The sequence below is a fragment of the Rhinoderma darwinii genome, chromosome 3, assembly GCF_050947455.1.
Source record: "Rhinoderma darwinii isolate aRhiDar2 chromosome 3, aRhiDar2.hap1, whole genome shotgun sequence".
In the NCBI taxonomy this organism is placed as follows: Eukaryota; Metazoa; Chordata; class Amphibia; order Anura; family Rhinodermatidae; genus Rhinoderma; species Rhinoderma darwinii.
The window spans coordinates 361,828,904-361,853,043 of NC_134689.1; the positions used below are offsets into that span (position 1 = coordinate 361,828,904).

At 43.6% G+C, this 24,140-nt stretch overlaps 1 protein-coding gene across 4 annotated transcripts; it reads left to right on the forward strand.

The window, feature by feature from the left end:
* On the forward strand, positions 1-23,514 carry LMAN2L (lectin, mannose binding 2 like). 4 transcript variants are annotated; one of them, XR_012882515.1, is made up of 10 exons: positions 1-168; positions 2,838-2,956; positions 3,700-3,817; positions 5,475-5,557; positions 7,804-7,830; positions 15,643-15,804; positions 16,110-16,224; positions 17,558-17,677; positions 17,766-18,185; positions 19,397-23,514. XR_012882515.1 is itself a non-coding variant. In XM_075858590.1 (9 exons), the coding sequence occupies exons 1-9, from the start codon at positions 9-11 to the stop codon at positions 17,906-17,908; spliced, it is 1,047 nt and encodes a 348-aa protein (XP_075714705.1). In that variant the 5' UTR covers positions 1-8; the 3' UTR covers positions 17,909-23,514. The 4 variants fall into 4 exon arrangements, 3 of the variants coding, with proteins under 3 accessions (XP_075714705.1, XP_075714706.1, XP_075714707.1); XM_075858590.1 differs by having other exon boundaries at positions 17,766-23,514; XM_075858591.1 differs by having other exon boundaries at positions 7,807-7,830; positions 17,766-23,514.
* Positions 23,515-24,140: the final 626 nt, after the last annotated feature.

A 24,140-nucleotide genomic window follows, 5' to 3' on the forward strand; every position in this document is an offset into this window, starting at 1 on the left:
GTAGCAAGATGGCGGTAGTGGATAAATGGAGTGTCGGGATCGGGGGCCGGCCGGAGGTATTGTGGACCGGTGTCATTCGGCTGCTAGTTGTGTGGTTGTGCGCTGTGTCTGCCGATCAGACAGAGGACTATCTGAAGAGGGAGCACTCACTGAGCAAGCCCTATCAGGGTAAGTTGTAAAGTGAAAGACGGCGACCCGGACGCTAGGGCAAAGGGGACAACAACCCCTGGTCATATGACCCTGGCATGGCAGGAAGTGCAGCTAGAAGATGTTGATGGCGAGGACATGTGACTAGGAGTTGTACATAGTAATGTGCAGCCTTCTGTAGATGACTGGAGGGGTAATGAACAGTGCAAAGGCTGTCAGAGGCCAGAAAGACCGGCTGATTGGCTCCTATACACAGAGCGACTGAGTGCCTCCAATAACCAGCGAGCAGGTCTGTAATTGGCTTGGTCTTCAATAAATCTATATTGCGATGAAATTGTAATCGTAGTCACATGGTACGGAGGTGGGCACCAAAGTGATTGCTCTTACAGCGATTTTTCTGATCTTAATGTTTTTCTGAGATTGCGATCTCCACTCTAAATTGGTCTCCTAAGATCTGTACCCGAGATGATCATAAGGAAGATTTGAAATTCGTTGAATCTAACCCACTATCTTCAAATAGATCTTCCATCCATAAAGGGGTTGCATCGGAACCGATTATCACCTATCCACAGGATAGGTGATTGTCTGATAGCTGAGACCCCCAGCGAGGAGTGTCCTGAACCCCTGTCCCACCTGACCCCCTAATGAGGAGGAGCTTTAATGGAGCGGAGGTCGAGCATGCGCCTGCCACTCTATTCGATTTCTATAGGACTGTTGGAAACCGCGGAGCGCAGTACTCGGCTGTTTCTGCCATTCGGACTGACTGAATAGAGCGCTGTGGGCATGCTTGACCTCCGCTCCATTAATGCACCTCCTCCTCACTCTCCCTGTTGTCACTTTCGCCAAATGACTGCCACAACAAAGTGGTAAAATCTCCGTAGGTAAACGATCGACTATGGCTGCTGCGCTGTCTGTTTCATTGATATATGAATATATATATATATATATATATATATATAATTTTCTGTTTTTGGACAGTTCTCTGGAGAATATATGTATCAAGCTCACTGGCAAATTTCGTGACACCAGTCCCATGATGCAACAGGCAGCGCACAAACATGAACTTTCATCATCCTGTTGCATAAGTAGCTGTGTCTAAAGTTTGGACATTATGATAAAAAACCCCATGGCTGCTTTCTCCCAGAAACAGCGCCACTCTTGTCCACGGACTGTATGTGGTATTGCAGCTCAGCCCTATTCACTTGCTTGAGGATGAGCTGCTATACCAGATGCTGCCATGGCCAGGTGTGATGCTGTTTCTGGAGTAGAGCAGCCATGATTTTCTAATCTACAACTCTATTAAGGCTAGAAGTTTTTCAGAAATACAAAAATAAGAATAGATTCTGGTATTCTTACGACCGGTAAAAAAATGTCACATGGTCAACAAGGTCACATGACAATATGACACTGGATGCCACATATCTGAGAGATAAGGTGAGGGGTATATAGGTGACTGGAGGAGGGGCAAACATCTGACTTGATGAAGAAATGAAATGTTGAAGAATTTAGAGAAAAATGAACTATGAAGCTTCACCTTTGGAGCTGCTTTAATGCGTTGTTCACGAGACTGATTTGCAAGCGAGTTTCGGTGCGTGAAACTTGCCACAAACTTTGCCACGTTGAGGTAAAAAAAGTAAGTGATGTCACTTCTTGATTTGGTTTCCGTGAAAAAAACAGTGTAGGGTAACCACAGACAGATTAGCCCTATTGAATGGTGCAAATCTGCGTGCGGACCTGCAGCAGAAATCTATGGGTCAGCTTTGGATTTCTGACACGGTTTATCGTCCGCTGCCTGTAAATACAGTCCGTAGTGCACCCATATTTACAAATCCGCAAAAAAAAAAAGGGAGGCTACAAATGATTTCACCAACATGTCACATGATCACTGGAGCGCCATTTTCTTGGTGTCCCCTGCCATCGCGTAGCAATGCTTCTGCAATTATGGATGGCTACGGATGCACTTCTATAGCTGTCCGCAGTTTTTCATCGCTTATAGATTTCTATGGCCGAATCCGTGTTTGCAATTGCGGACAGGAATAGGACCTGTTCTATATTTTGCAGATAATTTCTACGACTTTATACACATCAGTAAATATACGGAAAGGTGTCTGTGGCCTATAGAAATGAATGGGTCCGCAGATTAGCCATACGGATGTGTGCATGGGGCTTTAATGGGGATTAATTGAGAGAAACATGTAAGGCATAAGGCGTCGTGCACACCCGTGAGTTTTAGGTCGGCCGCGGGCGGAGTGTCACCCGTGAGCCACCCGCAAATCGCGGTCCGTGCACATGGCCGTGGCCATTATTTGCTATGAGCCTGGACCGCAGAACACGGCCGTAATAAGACATGCCCGTTCTTTCTGCGGTCCGAGCTCCTGGGCCATGCACAGACCGTGGAAACCACGGTCGTCTGCATGGCCCCATAGGAATGAATGGGGCCGCAATTCTCCTGTGGATTTTCAGGGGAATTGTGGCCGCAAACGCATGTTCATGTGCATGGGGCTTAAGACATGAGGACATTCCCTAAGTCCCCTTGGCTACAGTGAGACATCTGATGAGGAGGCACTGGAATCGGTGTAGGTAAATCAAAGCACTTTGTGCCATTTGCCCTAAAACTTGTCTGATAAATGTAAGTTATTCACGTTTATGAAAAATGCAATAAACCAATATTATTATTTATTTTTTGTCAGGAGTGGGCTCTTCTTCTTCGTCTCTATGGGATTTGATGGGCAATGTACTGGTTACTCCCCAATATGTCCGACTGACTCCTGATTTACAGAGCAAACGTGGAGCTGTGTGGAACCGTATGGTAAGAGTGTTTGCTTTTATATATATATATAATATATATATATATATATATATATATATATATATATATATAGGCCTGTCTACATCTTTCATTTGTGGTCTACAATCATCATGCTTCTGGCCTGGACTTTTGGTTATCCTCTGTTTTTAGATGGTGCTCCTGTTACCTCAGATGATTAGAATGGACTTCCCTGAAAGGGTTTGTCCAGGATAAGAAAAACATGCATGCTTTCTTCCAGAAACAGTGCCACCTCTTTTCATGGGTTATTTCTGGTATTGCAGTTCAGCTACATTGAAGTAAATGGGGCTTCAATCTATCCCCTTCTCATGGGATACTTCCATCTAAGCTGCTAGACCGATACAGTCTGGTTTTCGGTAAAACTACGGACACCCTGATGGAACCCATTAAAGTCCGACAGAGCAGAACAATGGAAATGCATGTGCAGGTGTGAACTGGCCCTTACTCTTTTCCATCTCTGAACTCCTGTACCTTAGACCCCAAATAAAGTTGGCCTAAAAGTGTACGCTCACGTCTGAGCCCTAATTTCCAGTTTATATGTAGATGTGATCTAACTAGAAAGTTGAGTATTTACTTTACTCATCATGTTACAGCCTGTATCATAGTCCAGAGCTGCATTCACAATTATGTACCTTCGGAGCTGAATATCTCTTTCGTTCATTAATCATCACATTATCACACTACTTTCACTACACAAATAACAGAATATAATTGTTTTTTTCCAGCCCTGCTACTTACGGGATTGGGAACTACAAGTTCATTTTAAAGTTCATGGACAGGGCAAGAAAAACCTGAATGGTGATGGCTTTGCCATCTGGTTCACCAAGGATCGGATGCAAGATGGTGAGAAGTTATTTCTCTCTATTGTTTTAAAGAGGACCGGTCACTAGGTACTACAAAGTACGTTAGTAGTCTCACCTAATAGCCGCTGTGTCTTAGGCCTCATTCACACGGCAGGGTTTCCCGGCCGGGTGCCGGCCGTTCATAAATCGGCCGGCACCCGGCTGCATTAGGAATAATAGACCCCTAATGGCGCTATTCACACGACCGATTTTTTGACGGCCGGAAAAACCGGCCGTCAAAAAATAGGACATGCTCTATCTTCGCCCGGGTACCCGGCCGCCCGGCTCCCATAGAAGTCTATGGGGCCGGGTAATACACGGCCATCACCGGGATGTGTCCCGAGTGATGGCCGGGTCTTCCGGAGCTTACGCTCTATCTCCTCCTCCTCACAGCGCAGCGTGCATGTGAGGAGGAGGAGTTGATGCCATTCTGACGAATGGCATCGCTGTACACGGTGTGGCAGGGCCGGGGTGTACAGCAGGTGGAAGATAGCGCTGCGCTGGCTCCCTTCCCCTGCTTGAAAAGCACCCTGGCCCGGCGACACCTTCGATGGCGCCGCTAGCAGCTGCTGCTGCGGCTGCTACTACTGTAGCGACGCCACTATAGCAGAGCAGGGCAGTGACATCAGGGGAAACTCCTGAAGCGGAATCCCCGAACACATGGGGATTCCCCTTCAGGAGTTGCCGCTGATGTCACTGTCCGGATCTGCCCGGCACAGATGCAAACCGGCCGGGCAAAATGGCCGATTTTACCGGCCGACACTCTGGCTCGGGAACGACCCGGTCGTGTGAGTCCCGCCTTAAGAGTCCCGCGGTGTTTCTCCTGTACTTGGGGGTCCCTTCGTTGCTGAGCTATGGACCCCTCTTTATTTAGCAACTAATTTGGAAATGAGCCGCTGGCTAGCCAAGTGGGTTTGGCCACCAGCGATTCTTAATGGGTGAAACTACCACTTAGCCTCTGACACTGACCTATCAGCATCAGGCTGATACAGTGATACCGATCACTGGAGGTGCTCGCCTGGATAATCCTGCCTGCCATAAATGTCCGTAAATTCCATAACTACCATTCAGTTCTATGGGGCTTAGAGCTCAGAGCCCAATAGAACTTAATGGTAGTTACGTAAACCGTGTATATCGCATGCTGTGCTGCTTCCGTAACTGCCATTCACTACTATGAGTTACGGAAACCGCGTAACCCAGCGAGCTACGCGGTTTTCTCCTTCGTAGTCGGGAATCAGACGTGTCCGCAGTAACACGCAGCGCTAGAACAGGGTTTAGTGGGCTCTGTTCTAGAGATAGATGTGGGACCCGCATCTATCTGACATTTTATGGCCGGCAGGATTAGCCAGGCGAGCACCTCCAGTGATGGGTATCGATGTGTATCAGCCTCACGCTGAAGTGTCAGAGCCTCAGTGGTTGCTCCGTCCATTAAGAATCGCTGGCGGCCAAACCCACTTGGCTAGCCAAATAAGGAGGAGTCCATAGCTCAGCAACGGGGGGACCCCCAAGTACAAGACAAACACCGTTGGACTCTTAGACACAGCGGCTATTTGGTGGGATTACTAAATCACTTTGTCGTACCTAGTGACAGGTCCTCTTTAAGAAGTATTTATTTATGTGCTTTATTAACCTGACTTTTACCCATCTGATGTATCCAGGTCTCGTGTTTGGAAGTAAAGACAATTTTTTAGGTCTTGGAGTGTTTGTGGACACCTACCCAAATGAGGAGAAACAGCATGAAGTAAGTCTGGCTCTACAACACTTGAGACAAAAACTTTACTGTAGACTCACCAGATTTTCGGGGTACACGCATTGGTGGAGATTTATGAAGCAAAATACGCTAGAATTCTAGTACAAATTGTGGCAAAATTTGGCATGTATGCCGTGCGTCAAGTTTATTATGTGTTTTAGACACTTTTTTTTTTTTTCACCTTTCTCGACAGTTTTAAAAAGTTTCTAGAAATATGATGGTGACTAAAATTAGTCACAAAATGTACCAGGTTTATTAATGATTTGCACCATTTTTTGGTGCAGAATACACCAGCCAAGGTGCGCCATATTTATCTCACCGTGTGCGCCATTGTGATAAGTTTGGTACATTTTCCGCCTGCCTAAATTTTGGACCGGATTAGTAATCTGACCCATTGTCTTGTTTTTCCTCTTGATCTCTTCGCTATTTGCTCTGGGTATGCTATGGTAGCATTGGCAGTCTAAAGGTCCTTTTACGCTGGACGATATGGGCCGTAAAAATTAGCGCTGATCAACGAGACAGCTTGTTTTCTTCTTTCCCAAGAAGTGATGATCAGTAATGTATGGGGTCGAGCAATCGTTACCACGAGCGCCTGTCCCCATACATTTCCATAACCGGGAGATGCGCTGCCGACAACGATAATATTTAATGCTGCATAAACCACACGATCAGCCGTTGAATGCTTTTTTTGTCGGATCGCTGGCCCCTGTAATAGGGCCTTAACTCTTCTGCGCATGAACATCCTGCCATGTGACCTCCATTCTTAAAGGGGTTGTCTATGATTAGAACAAAGGTTCTGCTTGTATTTTCCCGAAACCGCGCCATAGCGGTCAATGGGCTCTGTCTGGTATTGCAGCTCCGCTCCACTGACTTTATTTTTGTATTTTTTTTTAACCAGCTGCTTTAAAAATGTATCATTATGAATGATGGTCACATGATAGGATGGCCATGCACGAAGTCTATCAGTGCTAGCATGGCGACCCCAGAACAAGCAGCAGTGTAAACCACATTCCTATATCTGTAGGAGCTAGAAGATCTGAAAAAAGAACAAAACACGGGGAATATAATTTAAATGCAATTTTTAATTTAACATTTTGAGTCACAGCCGTTTGAGGCACGGCCGGCCGCTGACTGACAGCCGTATTTCTGGGCCGTGCTCCCATACAAAGTATGGGAGCACGGCCCGCAAAATGCGAAAGAACGGACATGTTCCATGATTCCCGGAACATTTCCACGGCACGGACACCCTTCCGTAGTGCTACGGAAAGGTGTCAGTGTTCAATGAAAGTGAATGGCTCCGTTTTTGCGGACCGCAATTGCGGTCCGCAAAAACGGAGGTTTTTTGCTGTCGTGTGCATGGGGCCTTACAAAAGCCATAACTTTCTTTTTTTTTTTTTTTCTTTTTTTTTCTTCTGTAGCGGTCTGAGGGCTTGTTTTCTGCGAGACGAGTTGCAGTTTTTTAACAGCGTCATATAATGCACTGAAACTAAAAGAAATGTATTTGTGTGGTGGAATAGAATATCTTTTTTTATTGACGTGTTATTATTATTTACATTATTATTATTTACATTATTATAGACTTTAACTGTCTACGTGTTTTTTTGTTTTTTTATTAGTTTCCCTAGGGTGAACATTAGATCTCTGGTGCAATACATCGCAATACTTTATGTATTTTCTGTGTATTGTGCATTTTTCCCATCCCAAGATGGTAGACCTAGGGGCCCTTATTAGGCCTGCACGCTGCCGTTATCTCTGATCCCGGCAACAAATGCAAGGTGTCAGCTGTAGTATACAACTGACACCTGAGCCCGCTTCGTGCTCTTCCCCCCCCCCTCCCCTCCCCCCACGACTCATTTACAGCTATGTCAAATGTCCGTAAGAGGTTAAAGTCTATAGTTTGTTTTTATTAATTAAAAAAAAAAAAATGAATACAGTATCGGGCTTGCAATTTTTTTTAGTAGGTAAAGTCTGACACATTGATTTTGACACTGTAAACCTCTGAGTGACAGAATAGCGTGCCTGCTAATAACATAGTCCAGTATAATAAGTGTGGTCTTGTGACGTCCAGCAGAACGGCACTTTCCCCAGTTCTGGCGGATGACTACAATAACCAACCCCCCTTCCTAGTATGTTTAGCGGGTAATCTAGTCCGTACTGTCTCTGCTTTACCTTGCATGTTACTAAGATACAATGTTTGTGTTGTTGTGTGTGCTTTCTCCTCTGCTTCTGGACGAAAGAAGAAAAGGTACTCTGCAGGGAATCAGGTACATTACTAAGCGCCTCTATTCATACACTTGCCTTTCTGTCTGACTGGATGCCGTGTTTGTCATCTGTTGCCTCTTATGGGTCTTATTTCTCTTGTGATTTGTACGTGACTTCACGCGTTCTGCACATGCTGACTGCCGTCCTCTTCTATTTCTTGCCACTGGCTGCTTCCTTGTGGTTATACTGGGAATTGCCGTGGTTTGTGATGCGCTTTTTGCCTGTGCAGTTTTTACAGGTAACATACATTCACCTCTAAACTGCACAGACAAAAGCCGCACTGAAAACCGTGGTAAAACTGCGGTTTTGCTGCACTCTGGTTGTGCCATAGAGACCTATGAAAAGTTGAGATCTGTGAGAAGATGGGTGCAGAGACCCCCAACAAATGCTAGAATGAAGGGTCTGTGGTGCGCTGTTTGGATTGCTGTGTATGGCCAATTTACTGTCTATGGCTTGTACTCCAGCACCCTAAGGACCCCGTGCCCGGACCTCCACCAATCGCGTCAGAGGTTGAACAAAATCAGTGTGACCCTTTAAAGGGAAACTCCGGTCATGTGTAGCATGTAAATTATTACTTGACATGTTGAAAGCTAAAAGAAACCGCCCTGACTTCAGACAATGATAGTATGTCTGTTTATTTTTTTGCCTGGGCCATTGCACAGCAAAAGCCCATGCATGAATCTGGTGACAACAGCAGGGGTCCATTGTCCCTTTGGATCTGTCACTAAGAGCTCCTTTCCTTTACCCTGACAATGACAAATGGCTATTCCTGTACAGCGTCTATCTCCCTCCCTGCAGAGGAGGTCCCATCCCCCAGACCTATGTCTTGATGCCATGGGATGACACATCCAATGAAAAGTGAGGTTGGAACCTATTGTATCAAAAGGAATTTATTGAGCTATAACAAAGAATAAAGACCAGCATTGTGTTTCCCATGTAGGCAAGTATAGAAATCCACTTACAATCGTGAGCCTGGGGAACAGCGCAGAAATAGATCGTATATACCATTATATGGAGTGATTGGGAAGAAGTGACCAAAAGCTCTATGGTAACAACACACACCGTTCAGCAATAACCTTAAAACCACTGACGGGTGAAGTGAATAACATTAATTATCTGGTTACAATGGCGCCTGACACGGGTTGGGATATATTGGGCAGCAAGTGAACAGTCCTTGAATTTTATATGTTGGAAGCAAGAAAAATGGACAAGTGTAAGGATCTCTGCAACCTTGACCAGGGTTAAATTGTGTTGGCTAGACGACTGGGTCAGAGCATCTCCAAAATGGCAGAGCTTGTGTGGTGGTCCAGGTATGCAGGGGTTAGTACCTTTCAGCAGGATAATGCCACACTGCAAAAAATTGTTCAGGAATGGTTTGAGGAACATCACAAAGTGGTCAAGCTGTTGACTTGGCCTTCAAATTCCCCAGATCTCAATCCGATCGTGCATCTGTGGGATGTGCTGGAGAAACAAGTCTGATTCATGGAGGACCCACCTTACAACTTACCCTCTTGGTGCTAGGATACCACAGGACGCCTCCAGAAGTGTTGTGGAGTCAATGACTCGACTGGTCAGAGCTGTTTTGGCAGCATGAGGGGGACATGCCCAATATTAGGCAGGGGGTTTTAATGTTTTGGCTGAACGGTGTAGTCCACAACACTATGTCCGACTTGCTAAATAATGCTCGTCAAAGGGTAAGATAGTACGTAAACGCCAGTGAGGGGAGGATAACCCGGTCTGCCGCACCCCTTGTAGTAATTTCATAGTGTCTGCTTTTGATGGCTTCCAATTTTTTTTTTATATATAGTTAGATTTTTGTTAAAGGTTTATCAAAACGTACAACTTGGGTCTCATAAAAAAATATACATACGGCGTTCGCATATTATTTGGCAGCTATGTAAATTCTAGTTGATGGCAAAATGTAGTTCGCTTAGATTTCACATTATTAAGCTCCATGGGTTCCTCTCCAAGGAGACGCACAGTAGGGAGTTTATGGCAGGCAACCCCTAAAACGTCTGAGACCATGGCGCAGACTCCTGACCAGAACGCGCCCACAACCTTGCAGGACCGCCATGTATGATACATAGTACCAACAGCTTCACAACATCTGAAATATAGTCCCCGAATAGGGAATGTACAAACTAGGTTCTATGGAAAACCTTCAGAAATGTTGGGAAAATCCCTGTAACTGCACTGCTGGTCATAAAGAGGCAACTACTGAGTTGTATATTGAATCCAAATCCAGGACTGAAAATAGCAAATGCTAAAGTGTCCCTTTAAGAGCCGTGTTAACCATCCCCAGTTCAAGGAGCATTGGATTTTTTACAAATAGTTCAGTTTTTTTAAATCCATCATTTAAAGATCACTCGGCTTAGAACAAGCAGTATGTTAAAGAGGCTCTGTCACCAGATTTTGCAACCCCTATCTCCTATTGCAGCAGATCGGCGCTACAATGTAGATAAGAGTAACGTTTGTTTTTTTTAAAAACAAGCATTTTTGGCCAAGTTATGATTCATTTTTATATTTATGCAAATGAGGCTTTCTAAAGTACAACTGGGCGTGTTTAAAGTGAAAGTACAACTGGGCGTGTATTATGTGCGTACATCGGGGCGTGTTTACTACTTTTACTAGCTGGGCGTTGTGAATAGAAGTGTATGATGCTGACGAATCAGCATCATCCACTTCTCTTCGTTACCACCCAGCTTCTGGCAGTGCAGACACACAGCGTGTTCTCGAGATCACGCTGTGACGTCACTTCCGGCCCCAGGTCCTGCATCGTGTCGGACGAGCGAGGACACATCGGCACCAGAGGCTACATTTGATTCTGCAGCAGCATCAGCGTTTGCAGGTAAGTCGATGTAGCTACTTACCTGCAAACGCTGCTGCAGAATCAACTGTAGCCTCTGGTGCCGATGTGTCCTCGCTCGTCCGACACGATGCAGGACCTGGGGCCGGAAGTGACGTCACAGCGTGATCTCTCGAACACGCTGTGTGTCTGTGCACTGCCAGAAGCTGGGTGGTAACGAAGAGAAGTGGATGATGCTGATTCGTCAGCATCATACACTTCTATTCACAACGCCCAGCTAGTAAAAGAAGTAAACACGCCCAGTTGTACACACACAATACACGCCCAGTTGAACTTTAGAAAGCCTCATTTGCATAAATATAAAAATGGTCATAACTTGGCCAAAAATGCTCGTTTAAAAAAAAACAAAAAAACGTTACTGTTATCTACATTGCAGCGCCGATCTGTTGCAATAGGAGATAGGGCTTGCAAAATCTGGTGACAGAGCCTCTTTAAGGATTCTGGCACAGATTGGCACCAAATTTTGACAACCAAGCAGACACGTGCACTGGACAAGTAGTAACCCATTGTACTCAGGTTGACGTGGTTCTGGGTGAATTGTATATAAATATGCTGTATATACTTTGTGGTGTGAGTGAGTTCTACAGACAATAATCAGTCTTAGTCCTTTCCCTTCTGCATGGATTAATTTCCAGTCCCTAGTGTGTGTACACGCTGCTGGCTATGATGAACTCGGCCTCCTGGGGTGACGTGATCATCCGCTAGGACTTACTGCACAGAACAGAAACCATATGTCCGTCAGTTACTGGATAATAATGCACAGTTCAAGAAAACAGTCCAATCTAGTTAATAGGGAGCATCTCCATGAAAAATATCATGTGTAACGGCGCTGTCAGACACCTCGGGCTGTAAAAACGTGTTATCGGTCAAGTTACATTTTTGGCCGTCCGTGAAACTAGCAGCGCCAGGGATGTGTTGAACCACTTACCTCTCTTGCCTCCTTGGGGATTAGTGTGAATGTAATGGTAATGAGTGCTCAGTATTAGTCAGTCTCCTCTGTATGTAATGGCAATGTGTGCTCAGTATTAGTCGGCCCTGTATGTAATGGTAATGTGTGCTCAGTATTAGTCGGTCCCCTCTGTATGTAATGGTAATGTGTGCTCAGTATTAGTCCCCTCTGTATGTAATGGTAATGTGTGCTCAGTATTAGTCAGTCCCCTCTGTATGTAATGGTAATGAGTGCTCAGTATTAGTCGGTCCCCTCTGTATGTTTTGGTAATGTGTGCTCAGTATTAGTCAGTCCTCTCTGTATGTAATGGTAATGTGTGCTCAGTATTAGTCAGTCCCCTCTGTATATAATGGTAATGTGTGCTCAGTATTAGTCCCCTCTGTATGTAATGGTAATGTGTGCTCAGTATTAGTCAGTCCCCTCTGTATGTAATGGTAATGTGTGCTCAGTATTAGTCCCCTCTGTATGTAATGGTAATGTGTGCTCAGTATTAGTCAGTCCCCTCTGTATGTAATGGTAATGTGTGCTCAGTATTAGTCAGTCCCCTCTGTATATAATGGTAATGTGTGCTCAGTATTAGTCCCCTCTGTATGTAATGGTAATGTGTGCTCAGTATTAGTCAGTCCCCTCTGTATGTAATGGTAATGTGTGCTCAGTATTAGTCGGTCCCCTCTGTATGTAATGGTAATGTGTGCTCAGTATTAGTCAGTCCCCTCTGTATGTAATGGTAATGTGTGCTCAGTATTAGTCAGTCCCCTCTGTATATAATGGTAATGTGTGCTCAGTATTAGTCCCCTCTGTATGTAATGGTAATGTGTGCTCAGTATTAGTCGGTCCCCTCTGTATGTAATGGTAATGTGTGCTCAGTATTAGTCAGTCCCCTCTGTATGTAATGGTAATGTGTGCTCAGTATTAGTCGGTCCCCTCTGTATGTAATGGTAATGTGTGCTCAGTATTAGTCAGTCCCCTCTGTATATAATGGTAATGTGTGCTCAGTATTAGTCCCCTCTGTATGTAATGGTAATGTGTGCTCAGTATTAGTCAGTCCCCTCTGTATGTAATGGTAATGTGTGCTCAGTATTAGTCAGTCCCCTCTGTATGTAATGGTAATGTGTGCTCAGTATTAGTCGGTCCCCTCTGTATGTAATGGTAATGTGTGCTCAGTATTAGTCAGTCCCCTCTGTATGTAATGGTAATGTGTGCTCAGTATTAGTCGGTCCCCTCTGTATGTAATGGTAATGTGTGCTCAGTATTAGTCAGTCCCCTCTGTATATAATGGTAATGGGTGCTCAGTATTAGTCGGTCCCCTCTCTATGTAATGGTAATGTGTGCTCAGTATTAGTCGGTTCCCTCTCTATGTAATGGTAATGTGTGCTCAGTATTAGTCCCCTCTGTATATAATGGTAATGAGTGCTCAGTATTAGTCGGTCCCCTCTGTATGTAATGGTAATGAGTGCTCAGTATTAGTCGGTCCTCTCTGTATGTAATGGTAATGAGTGCTCAGTATTAGTCAGTCCTCTCTGTATGTAATGGTAATGTGTGCTCAGTATTAGTCAGTCCTCTCTGTATGTAATGGTAATGTGTGCTCAGTATTAGTCAGTCCTCTCTGTATGTAATGGTAATGTGTGCTCAGTATTAGTCGGTCTCTGTATGTAATGGTAATGAGTGCTCAGTATTAGTCAGTCCTCTGTATGTAATGGTAATGAGTGCTCAGTATTAGTCAGTCCTCTGTATGTAATGGTAATGTGTGCTCAGTATTAGTCGGTCCCCTCTGTATGTAATGGTAATGTGTGCTCAGTATTAGTCGGTCTCTGTATGTAATGGTAATGTGTGCTCAGTATTAGTCGGTCCCCTCTGTATGTAATGGTAATGTGTGCTCAGTATTAGTCGGTCTCTGTATGTAATGGTAATGTGTGCTCAGTATTAGTCAGTCCTCTCTGTATGTAATGGTAATGAGTGCTCAGTATTAGTCAGTCCTCTCTGTATGTAATGGTAATGAGTGCTCAGTATTAGTCAGTCCTCTGTATGTAATGGTAATGTGTGCTCAGTATTAGTCGGTCCCCTCTGTATGTAATGGTAATGTGTGCTCAGTATTAGTCGGTCCCCTCTGTATGTAATGGTAATGTGTGCTCAGTATTAGTCAGTCCTCTCTGTATGTAATGGTAATGAGTGCTCAGTATTAGTCAGTCCTCTGTATGTAATGGTAATGTGTGCTCAGTATTAGTCGGTCCCCTCTGTATGTAATGGTAATGTGTGCTCAGTATTAGTCCCCTCTGTATGTAATGGTAATGTGTGCTCAGTATTAGTCAGTCCTCTCTGTATGTAATGGTAATGAGTGCTCAGTATTAGTCAGTCCTCTCTGTATGTAATGGTAATGAGTGCTCAGTATTAGTCAGTCCTCTCTGTATGTAATGGTAATGTGTGCTCAGTATTAGTCAGTCCCCTCTGTATGTAATGGTAATGTGTGCTCAGTATTAGTCGGTCCCCTCTGTATGTAATGGTAATGTGTGCTCAGTATTAGTCGGTCCCCTCTCTATGTAATGGTAATGTGTGCTCAGTATTAGTCGGTCCCCTCTGTATGTAATGGTAATGTGTGCTCAGTATTAGTCCCCTCTGTATGTAATGGTAATGAGTGCTCAGTATTAGTCGGTCCCCTCTGTATGTAATGGTAATGTGTGCTCAGTATTAGTCGGTCCCCTCTCTATGTAATGGTAATGTGTGCTCAGTATTAGTCAGTCCCCTCTGTATATAATGGTAATGTGTGCTCAGTATTAGTCGGTCCCCTCTCTATGTAATGGTAATGTGTGCTCAGTATTAGTCGGTCCCCTCTCTATGTAATGGTAATGTGTGCTCAGTATTAGTCCCCTCTGTATGTAATGGTAATGTGTACTCAGTATTAGTCAGTCCCCTCTGTATGTAATGGTAATGAGTGCTCAGTATTAGTCCCCTCTGTATGTTTTGGTAATGAGTGCTCAGTATTAGTCGGTCCCCTCTCTATGTAATGGTAATGTGTGCTCAGTATTAGTCCCCTCTGTATGTAATGGTAATGAGTGCTCAGTATTAGTCCCCTCTGTATGTAATGGTAATGTGTACTCAGTATTAGTCAGTCCCCTCTGTATGTAATGGTAATGAGTGCTCAGTATTAGTCAGTCCCCTCTGTATGTAATGGTAATGTGTGCTCAGTATTAGTCGGTCTCTGTATGTAATGGTAATGAGTGCTCAGTATTAGTAAGTCCTCTGTATGTAATGGTAATGAGTGCTCCGTATTAGTTGGCCTCTTTCTAATTTCAAAATACCACTAAGGAGATGAATGAGGTAATACATTGGGGAGATATCTCAAAACTGGTGCAGTTGCTAATGGCAACCAATCATTCCAGCCCTCCTATTTCAGAAGAGATTGTGAAAACAAAAGAAGCCGTCCCATTGGTTACATTAGTCTGGATAAGTCTCCCCCCTTTGCTCTTAGCTCCACCAGTATCATGATTGTTAATATTGTGTCTGTTAGGGTATGTGCACACGTGAGAGGCTTTTACGTCTGAAAAGACAGACTGTTTTCAGGAGAAAACAGCTGCCTCGTTTCACAGGTAAAAGCTCCTCCTCGCATTTTGCGAGGCTTCTCTGACAGCCGTAAATTTTGAGCTGTGCTTCATTGACTTCAATGAAGAACGGCTCAAATTACGTCAGAAAGAAGTGTCCTGCACTTCTATTGACGAGGCTGTATTTTTAACGTGTCGTCGTTTGACAGCTGTCAAACGACGACGCGTAAATGACAGGTCGTCTGCACAGTACGTCGGCAAACCCATTCAAATGAATGGGCAGATGTTTGCCGACGTATTGTAGCCCTATTTTCAGACGTAAAACGAGGCATAATACGCCTCGTTTACGTCTGAAAATAGGTTGTGTGAACCCAGCCTTTGTGATCCGTTAACGTCGGATATGGATACTACTGTTTGAGGTTGTATGAAGGTCATCCTGCTATTATCCCGCTCTATTTTACAGCGTATATTTCCTTATGTGTCTGCAATGGTGAGCAATGGATCTCTGATATATGATCACAGCCGGGATGGCCACCCTACTGAGCTCGGGGGATGCACAGCTATGGTTAGGAATCTCAACCACGACACTTTCCTCGTCATACGCTATGTAAAGCGCAGACTAACGGTAAGATTATGCCCTTACTATTGACTTTTCCTTCTAGATCCATACCCCATCTGGTATGTAAATAGTTTTCATGGCCACTGTTCATGTTGCTGATCTCGGACGCAGTGACTAGGCTAAATAATGGTAGACTAGCTGTAATCCAGGACCCCATTATAAGTCTTATTACTATAAACTTAGTCTGAGGAACTTTGCATACAAAATTATTCTATTACTACAAGATTTTGGCTTCACCTGAAAAGTGCAGTTCATGGAATATATTTCTTACCAAACTCCTGCCCACTCTTCATCCTCTACATTATGTGTAGGTTATGATTGACATTGATGGAAAGCAGGAATGGAGAGATTGTCTGGATGTACCTGGTGTGCGCTTGCCCCGTGGATATTACTTTGGGAGTTCAGCAGCTACTGGAGATCTTTCAGGTAGGATTAAGTTGATGGGATTTTTAGGCGTCATCAGTCCGGCCGCTGCAAGTGGGAACACCAGATGTGGAAAACTAATAGTCACATGCGTTGGAGGGACTTTGGGATGGAGGTCTCTTATGTGCACAGTGCACCTGACCAACAACCACTCCACTGATTGGCTAAGACATCTGCTGGATGCTGGTGCATTGGCTAAGGCCCCATGCACACGACTGTAAAAAAACCTCCGTTTTTGCGGACCGCAATTGCGGTCCACAAAAACTGACCCATTCACTTTCATTGAACGCGGACACCTTTCCGTAGCACTACGGAAAAGGGTGTCCGTGCCATGGAAATGTTCCGGGAATTATGTCCGTTCTTTTGCAGTGTGCGGGCCGTGCTCCCATACTTGGGAGCACGGCCCGAGAATGCGGCTGTCAGTCGGCGGCCAGCCGTGCCCGCAATTGCGGGCCGTGATTGCGGGCACGGTCGTGTGCATTGGCTGAGACTTGGGTATGTTCACACGCAAAACAGCTGTAAATACGGAGCGGTTTTCAAGGGAAAATAACCTGATTTTCAGCTGTTTTTGAAACCAGAAACTTTTTTTTGTAGCTGTTTTTCTATTGACACAATGGAAAACGGCTCAAGAAGTGACATGCACTTCTTTTTATGGAGCGTTTTTCTACGCGACGTTTTTTTTCAAACGGCCATTTAAAAAAAACGCCCCATTGGAACTAAACGCCCTTTTCCCATTGAAATCGATGGGCAGATGTTTGGAGGCGTTCAGCCTCCGTATTTTCTGTCGTTTTTCGGGGTGTCTACAGCCTGAAAAACTGCTAAATATAAGCCGTGTGAACATACCCTCAGCCAGGTTCTGAAAGAGGACTGGAGAATCCAATCTCCGTGCCCTCTCAACCAGGGTGGCTTAAAGACTCCTGTTTGCGAACCCTGAAAATAGCAGAAAAGAATTCTGAACTGTGAGGAATCTACGCCACTTTAGTTGTAGTAAAAAAAATTGCTTTTTTTAAAAATAATAATAATTTTTATTTAGTTTACACTGCTCTTTTTGCGGTTATTTTTACAATAGTGGGTGTGGCTTAGTGAAGGACCATGATCCAACAAACGTACTATTATTTATGACTGAAACTGGTGGAAATTATAGCAAAAATATATGCCAAGCTCGTAGATGGTGTACTCCAGAGCTTGTCTTTGACTGGGTTGAGACGAAAGTCTTAGTAAATCTGGGCCTACAGGTTTTTTGTTTTGTTTTCTCTGCCAGCAATTGCGCATGCCAGAAAGACACCCTATTTTTTCGCGGTCTGTAAATTTAATCAAATATGTCTTCTCTGCACAGACAACCATGACATCATCTCTCTGAAATTGTACCAGATCAGCGTGGAGCGCTCACCCTCAGAGGACAAGATGGACAAGGAGGTTTTTATTCCAAGTGTAGACAACATGAAGCTGCCAGGAGGTAGGTCACCAGGTATTCTATATATTCTTTTTTTACGTGATATGTATATTTATCCCATGACCATAAACTTCCTGTGTTGTTCTTCCAGTGGATGATCCGGCTGAGTCCATGAGTGGTTTTACACTCTTCCTTATTGTCTTCTTTACACTGCTCGGCGTGGTCTTTGCTGGTGTCATCTTGCTCATTGTGTACAACAAGTGGCACGAAAGAAGCCGGAAACATTTCTACTGATGCCGTCCGTTTGCCACTCTAAGTCTTCGGTGCACTGATGAGACTTGCAGACCACGTTCCTGGTGGAGAGTCATTCTGTGAATGGGTCACAATATGAATCCTTGTGGCAGAGACGTGGCAGACTCTGCTCTTGCTGTTGGTTTTAAACACTGGTTTGTTATTTTGTAAGCTGCTGCTGAAGACTTGTCTATCTGTAACAGATCCATGAAGTTTTCATATTTGTCTGCCTGAATTTCTACATTTCACCTACACACCGTGGTGGCAGCCAGGTTATCAGGTAAGCCAGCTGTCATGGGTATCCGGCCTATGGGCTTTTCTAATGGCATTAGGACCAAAGTGCCGTAAGCTGTAATGATGACCGTTCACGACGAGGTAAATGTTGGGTTATCTGAATACCGGTTATGCCCATGTAATAGCTGCCTCTGTAGTATATAGGTGACAGGAACTATTGAAGGATAAGAATGAACGATCTCTTCAACTGCAATCTCCTTTTTTTTTTTTAAACCACAAAGAATTTCTATACATAATACATATGTCTGATCTATGACTGACCATATGATGATCCGCCATCTCAATCAGATGAAAAGCACATCTGACCACTGCAGTACTAGATGGGCGCTCTGTACTTGGAAAGTTAGATAAGGATTCAGATTGTGTACTTTGGGATTATTATAAAAACAATAATTCGTTTTATTTAAGGGACCTTAACCTATCAATAACTTTTTACTTATTTTTAATTTTTATTTTTTTATAAAGTAAGCTCATAGAGATTAATGTAAGAATCTTTCATACATGGACACGGTGTTAAAAATTCAAGCAGTGGCAATGTTTTACCATCGTGTATTGAAAACTATGTGCTCACAATATCAAACACTATTATGGATTTGTCAAACAGTTTTGGAGAGATAATCTTGAAAAAAAAAAGAAAGACCTCTGATGCCAGCCTTCATGTAGCTTCTCTACTTTTTATTTTGGGTTGAGTCAGATTGCAGTTTTTATCCGGTTGGGATAGGGCTATAGGTTGACCTCCATCAGCTGCAGCCTCCTACATAGGTATTTGACTCTGCCACGCCAGCGGGTCAGTTTGCTCATTGTTTTTTGCCCCGCTCAGCTGCCACATGTTGTGGTCATTGTCTTACAGGACATAATTCTGTGACTGCCAGTGTGCAGTGGTACCCCCAGTCTTAGGAACCACACAAAGCTATGTAAAGTATAGAGAACTATGACCAGCATACACAGACCTATCGATGCCACCCTCATGGCCTGTGATTTTTAGAATGATATAAGTTGCGATACTTGCTGCCTTCCCTTTTTTCTTGCCATATCATCCAGATTCTAGCTCTCATATTTCTGATGCCCTTTGGAAAATGAAACCCGTGACCTGATTGGCTGCTGTGGGAGCTAAATCTCTCTATATGTCTTTATGCATCTTCGTTGCAGCCAATTATTTGTCATGATCTAATTGTACTTTATAAATGTGTTTTCCAGGACTATTAATGGTCCATCCTTGGGAAGAAGCAGAGCTTGAATCGCTGATCTTCAGTACTTTCAAGGGGCCGCCTCAACTCCTTTGCTCTGATGTTTTGCAGGGGCCGGACCCCACTGATCACGCATTGATGGACTAGCCTAAGCATCAATGTTTTATACTGGGAATTTGTATGAATTCCTACCTCTTACTGTGAATAGCTTTGCTGATCGGACATAAACCAATTTTCTAGCTAAACTGGGCCCCGTGTATTCACTTTCAGAGGAAAAGTGTCCTTGTTGCCAATAGAGACCAATCCATGCAGCTTTCATTTTCTGAACGGCCCTGGAAGGTGACAGCACGGCCCCTTCTCCTCTATCCTCACATACATACAAATATATACATTTTTTTTTTTACAACTTTGACGCTTCAGTAGTTTTCTTTCAGCAGTGTGAAGATCTTTGATATGCAGATTTTTTTTCACTATTGTGTAAAGGTATGTGAGTACACCTACAAAAACTTCTCTATCTAGTTCAGATGGTCTTTAAGCTACGTTTGCTTTTTTAATTTTTTTATCAGGTTTTCTGAAGGGGTATTCTCTTCTGTATAAAATTCTCACTGGTTTTAAGATCTCTGCTTGCCTTCCTTTAAATAGGAACCTTCATTGATTACTTCCAGTGGATACAAATCTGTCTTGGTCATGTGATCACAAAGGAGCTTGCCGCGTTAAGAGGGTTTTATGCTGGACGATTATCGGGCAGACGAGCGCTCACAGAACGATAATTGCCCAGTGTAAACTGGAACGATCAGCGGACGAACGAGCAAACGCTCGATCATCTGCTGGTCATATCGGTTTAAAAAAGTTAAATATTATCGTTGACGGCAGCACATCTCCCTGTATAAACGGGGAGATGCGCTGCCGACATGATGATGATTATGTATGGGGACGAGCGATCGGAGTAGCGACCGCTTGTCCCCATCCATAGCGCCGTGTGACCGGAGCAAACTAGCACCGATGAATGATGTCTCGTTGATCGGCGCTCGCTGCATCGGTCGCTTATCGGCTGGTGTAAAAGAGCCTTTACAATACATAGCTCTGATAACTACTGTAACAAGCTGAGCACCTGTGTGTCCATCACATGACCAGGACAGAATTAATATTCCCTGAAAATAAATAAAGGTTCCCCTTGAATGACAGCAAGCAGAGATCATAAACGGTGAGGAATTGAATAACCTAAAACCATAATACCATCATTCTACCTCTTTAACATCCTCCACCTTTTCACCCTTGCCCACTAATGAACAGTACTGCTTCATGTCGCTTTCCAGTGGTCTCCATCTTGTAGCTTTCCACCTGTTAGGAGTTTCCCAGCAGCTGGAGAGCTACATGTTTGAGACCACTGCTGTAAGCGAAGCATGAGTCCAGGGGTTACTGGGAATGTCACTTATTAGGGTATGTTCACACGGCTTATTTTCGGCTGTTTTTCGAGCCGCAAACTGCGTAAAAAGACACCCTGTAAAAAGAAGTACATCTCACTTCTTGAGCTGTTTTTGAAGCCGTTTTTCATTGACTCTATATAAAAACCGCTCCAAAAACGCTAGTTTGCTTAAAGGGAAGGTGTCATGAAATATATATATTTTTTAATCATATTGCTTTTAGTATGATAAAAATATAAAATGTATTTATTTGTGTTCGTGTGTTCTACTTTTTTATTTTTACCTCTATGGGGGCTGCCATTTTTATTTTTTTTCATCTGTCGATTAACGACACCTACAGAGATGGAATACAGCCCATACATCCCCATAGAGCATGCGAACGGGAGCCGTTCCATTCACTACAGCGGTACGCCGTCTGTGTGGGAACCGCACATGCGCCGCTCCCAGGCAGAGTGAAATCGGCGCCATTTTCATGTGGACCGGAAGCCGCGGCCAGACAGTAAGATGACTACTTCCGGCCGCGGCTTCCGGCCATATGTTCAAGGAAGCGAAGGCGCAAGGAATAGGAGTGGAGGCGGCAGAAGCAGGTAAGTTATGTTTGTGTATGTGATGTGTGTATTATGTTTGTGTGATACTGTCTGATTACCACTGTATCTAATCCTCCTACACTGTGCAGTCGCTCAGAAAATGGCGGCACACCGTGTAGGAGGTTTGAAGATTCACTAGCCAGAATAAGGGAGGGAGAGTGTCTACTCCAAATTTGCAGCATAAAGCAATGAGGTTGCTTTACCACATTGACCATGCTGCAATTTTGGGAAGTGCTCCCTCTAGTGCCCAGCACATGGAAATGTTATAAATTAGAATTTGTGCATGCAATCTATGCAGTTATATGCATGTACATGGAACCTATTGCAGCAAGATTGATGTAGGGGTTTCCCCATCGCTGGGCTTTATCTACAGCCCGTTGGAGGAACGTTAATAATAATTTTTTGCTTGCAATTGACTGTTTTCTCACCAACACTGAGAGGTCAGTCGTCTATATAAATCAATATACTACTATAGAATTGGAGCAATTTAATTTAGACATAATTTGTCATATTGTGCCAATCTAGGGGACTTTGGCGCAACGTAAATTACATCCAACATTGTTTTTAATAACAATTTAATAATAAAGTATTTTTTATTTTTTACATCTATGAAACACACTACTTTTCCTACTCCCCCTGTTCCTTCAATTATAAATTAGAATCTAATTTATAATATTTCCTGACTTGTGAAAAAATTAAAACAATATGTAATCACTCAAATAATAGTTTAACTAAAAAAATAAAGTAATTTCTAGCGACACATTCCCTTTAAAAAACAGCTGAAAATCAGGAGCTGTTTCCCTTGAAAACAGCGCCGTATTTTCAGACTTTTTTTGCGACGCGTGTGAACATACCCTTAGATGTGGCATTTGTCTGATTATTACATTATCACCTAGATGTCTGCTGTTACTCATGGGGGTGAAGAGGGTGGTGTGCGCCTTCAAAACAGATCAAGCAAGAAGCTATATGTGCGTGTATAAAGTAAGGCTCAGTTATGGTGAGTCTCCACCTGTAACCGTGCCTCATTTCAATGGAAAATAGGTGCATTTCCATGTAATATTGAGCTTTGTTTGCTGCTTTTATTGTATATTCTGTAAGCACATCTGCCTGGAACTGAAAGGAAGAAGGGTTTTCTGTGATGGTAGCACATGTAGGTCAATGCAAAGCTAATGTTCGAGTTTGGACCACCACTATTTGCCAGAACAGAATCCTTTCGAGAGCGCTTGCAGAATTCAGTAACTGGAAATCTGACACGGCCTCATAGGTAAAGATCCGTATATTTTATACTGCTGTTTGTTTAGAATGGTCTGTGAGATTTCCAGTATTGGATATCTGAGCAGTACAAATGACGGAGCTCATGGACTTTACCAATTTGATTTCTGATACGTCACTTGTGAGTGGAATTATCTTTTTGAAGAGTATCGGTCTGCTCTACTGAAATCTCTATTTTGGTAAATACTTGTATTCTCCCTAAAATAATTCTAGAGCATCTTTTCTTAGAACTCTACATTGTGCTGTTCCTCTGTTATGCCTCCTGGAAATGTATGAATAAATTGACAACTGATTGTTACTATTCAATACAGTGTGTTTCTACACAGTCTAATCAGTGCTGACTGTATAGTGAAGTGACATACCCAATTACATTTTTTAAATGGGGAATACAAGTATTTCCTAAACATACAGGTCAGGAGAGGTGACCGGTCCTCTTTAAGCAAGGTGGGAAACTTCCTCAGGACCTCTGCTGTACCTAGTTATTGTGTCAGACATTTTCTGTTTGGTAAAGCCTTACTAACGATGTATACTGTACCATGTCTTCATGTATTCTACATTACAAGATGAGAAAATAATCCAGAGTGGTTGACCTGCAACTTGCCAGCTATCCTATAAATACGATCTGATGCCCATGAGCTTTAAGCAACCCTGGGTCATGTTACCTCTACAGTTGCTTGATAGCATCTGATTGCCATGTCTATATAAGATTGTGTCCACTTCTGGCTCAGGGAAAAAAATCTATCTGGGTGTAGCACTAAGTTGTTTCTACTGTGAACGTTCAATGCATCTTATGCTGCCTTTACCTTGTTTCTGCTTGTAAAACTCAATAAACGATGTTCCCGAAATGGTGTTTTCTGATTTTTACGCCCTGAACACAATTCTCAAAAAGCAAAGGACCTTGGTATCTTTCATATGTAATAATGCCTGTACGCCACCCACAGCACTTTAGCAAAAAGAGGGTGAGGCCACCCGCAGCCCAACACATTGACTATAGTTTACGTCAGAAACTGCCGGAAGTTATGGGAGAAACCTACGCCGGCTCATAGTAAACATGTTTATCAGGAGGTCGGTGGAGATAGCTGTCTGTCAAACACTTATTTAATGGGTTGGCCACGTGTATCATCTAAAAACCGCTGTTTTACCTGCAAAAACCACATGGACATAAGAATTTAAAAAAATGCGCCGATTCACAGTAAAAGCACATGCGATTTTTGTCCGCTAGGTGTGGCCTTACGTTCCGTGTAGGGCCAGCCTAATAGCCGCAGAATCCTTATTATAAACATTAAATGGTCACTACGTTTTTACCAATTTTATAGTATAAGTGAATAGGGATGCATCGAAACTTCGATACTGTGCACCCCTAAACGGTTCGATACCGCTATTTCCTGTATTTCGATACTTGGCTGCGCAGCCGCACAGCTAAGTATAGTAATACATGAATGTAAGAGCGGGGCTGCGGCTGTGTAATTCA

Excerpts from the sequence above, each read along its gene's own strand:
- LMAN2L (XM_075858590.1), top strand. The coding sequence starts at position 9 with ATGGCGGTAGTGGATAAATGGAGTGTCGGGATCGGGGGCCGGCCGGAG. Across the intron at positions 2,957-3,699 it reads GAGCTGTGTGGAACCGTATG|CCCTGCTACTTACGGGATTG; the intron begins GTAAGAGTGTTT and ends GTTTTTTTCCAG. Across the intron at positions 15,805-16,109 it reads ATGTAAAGCGCAGACTAACG|GTTATGATTGACATTGATGG; the intron begins GTAAGATTATGC and ends CATTATGTGTAG.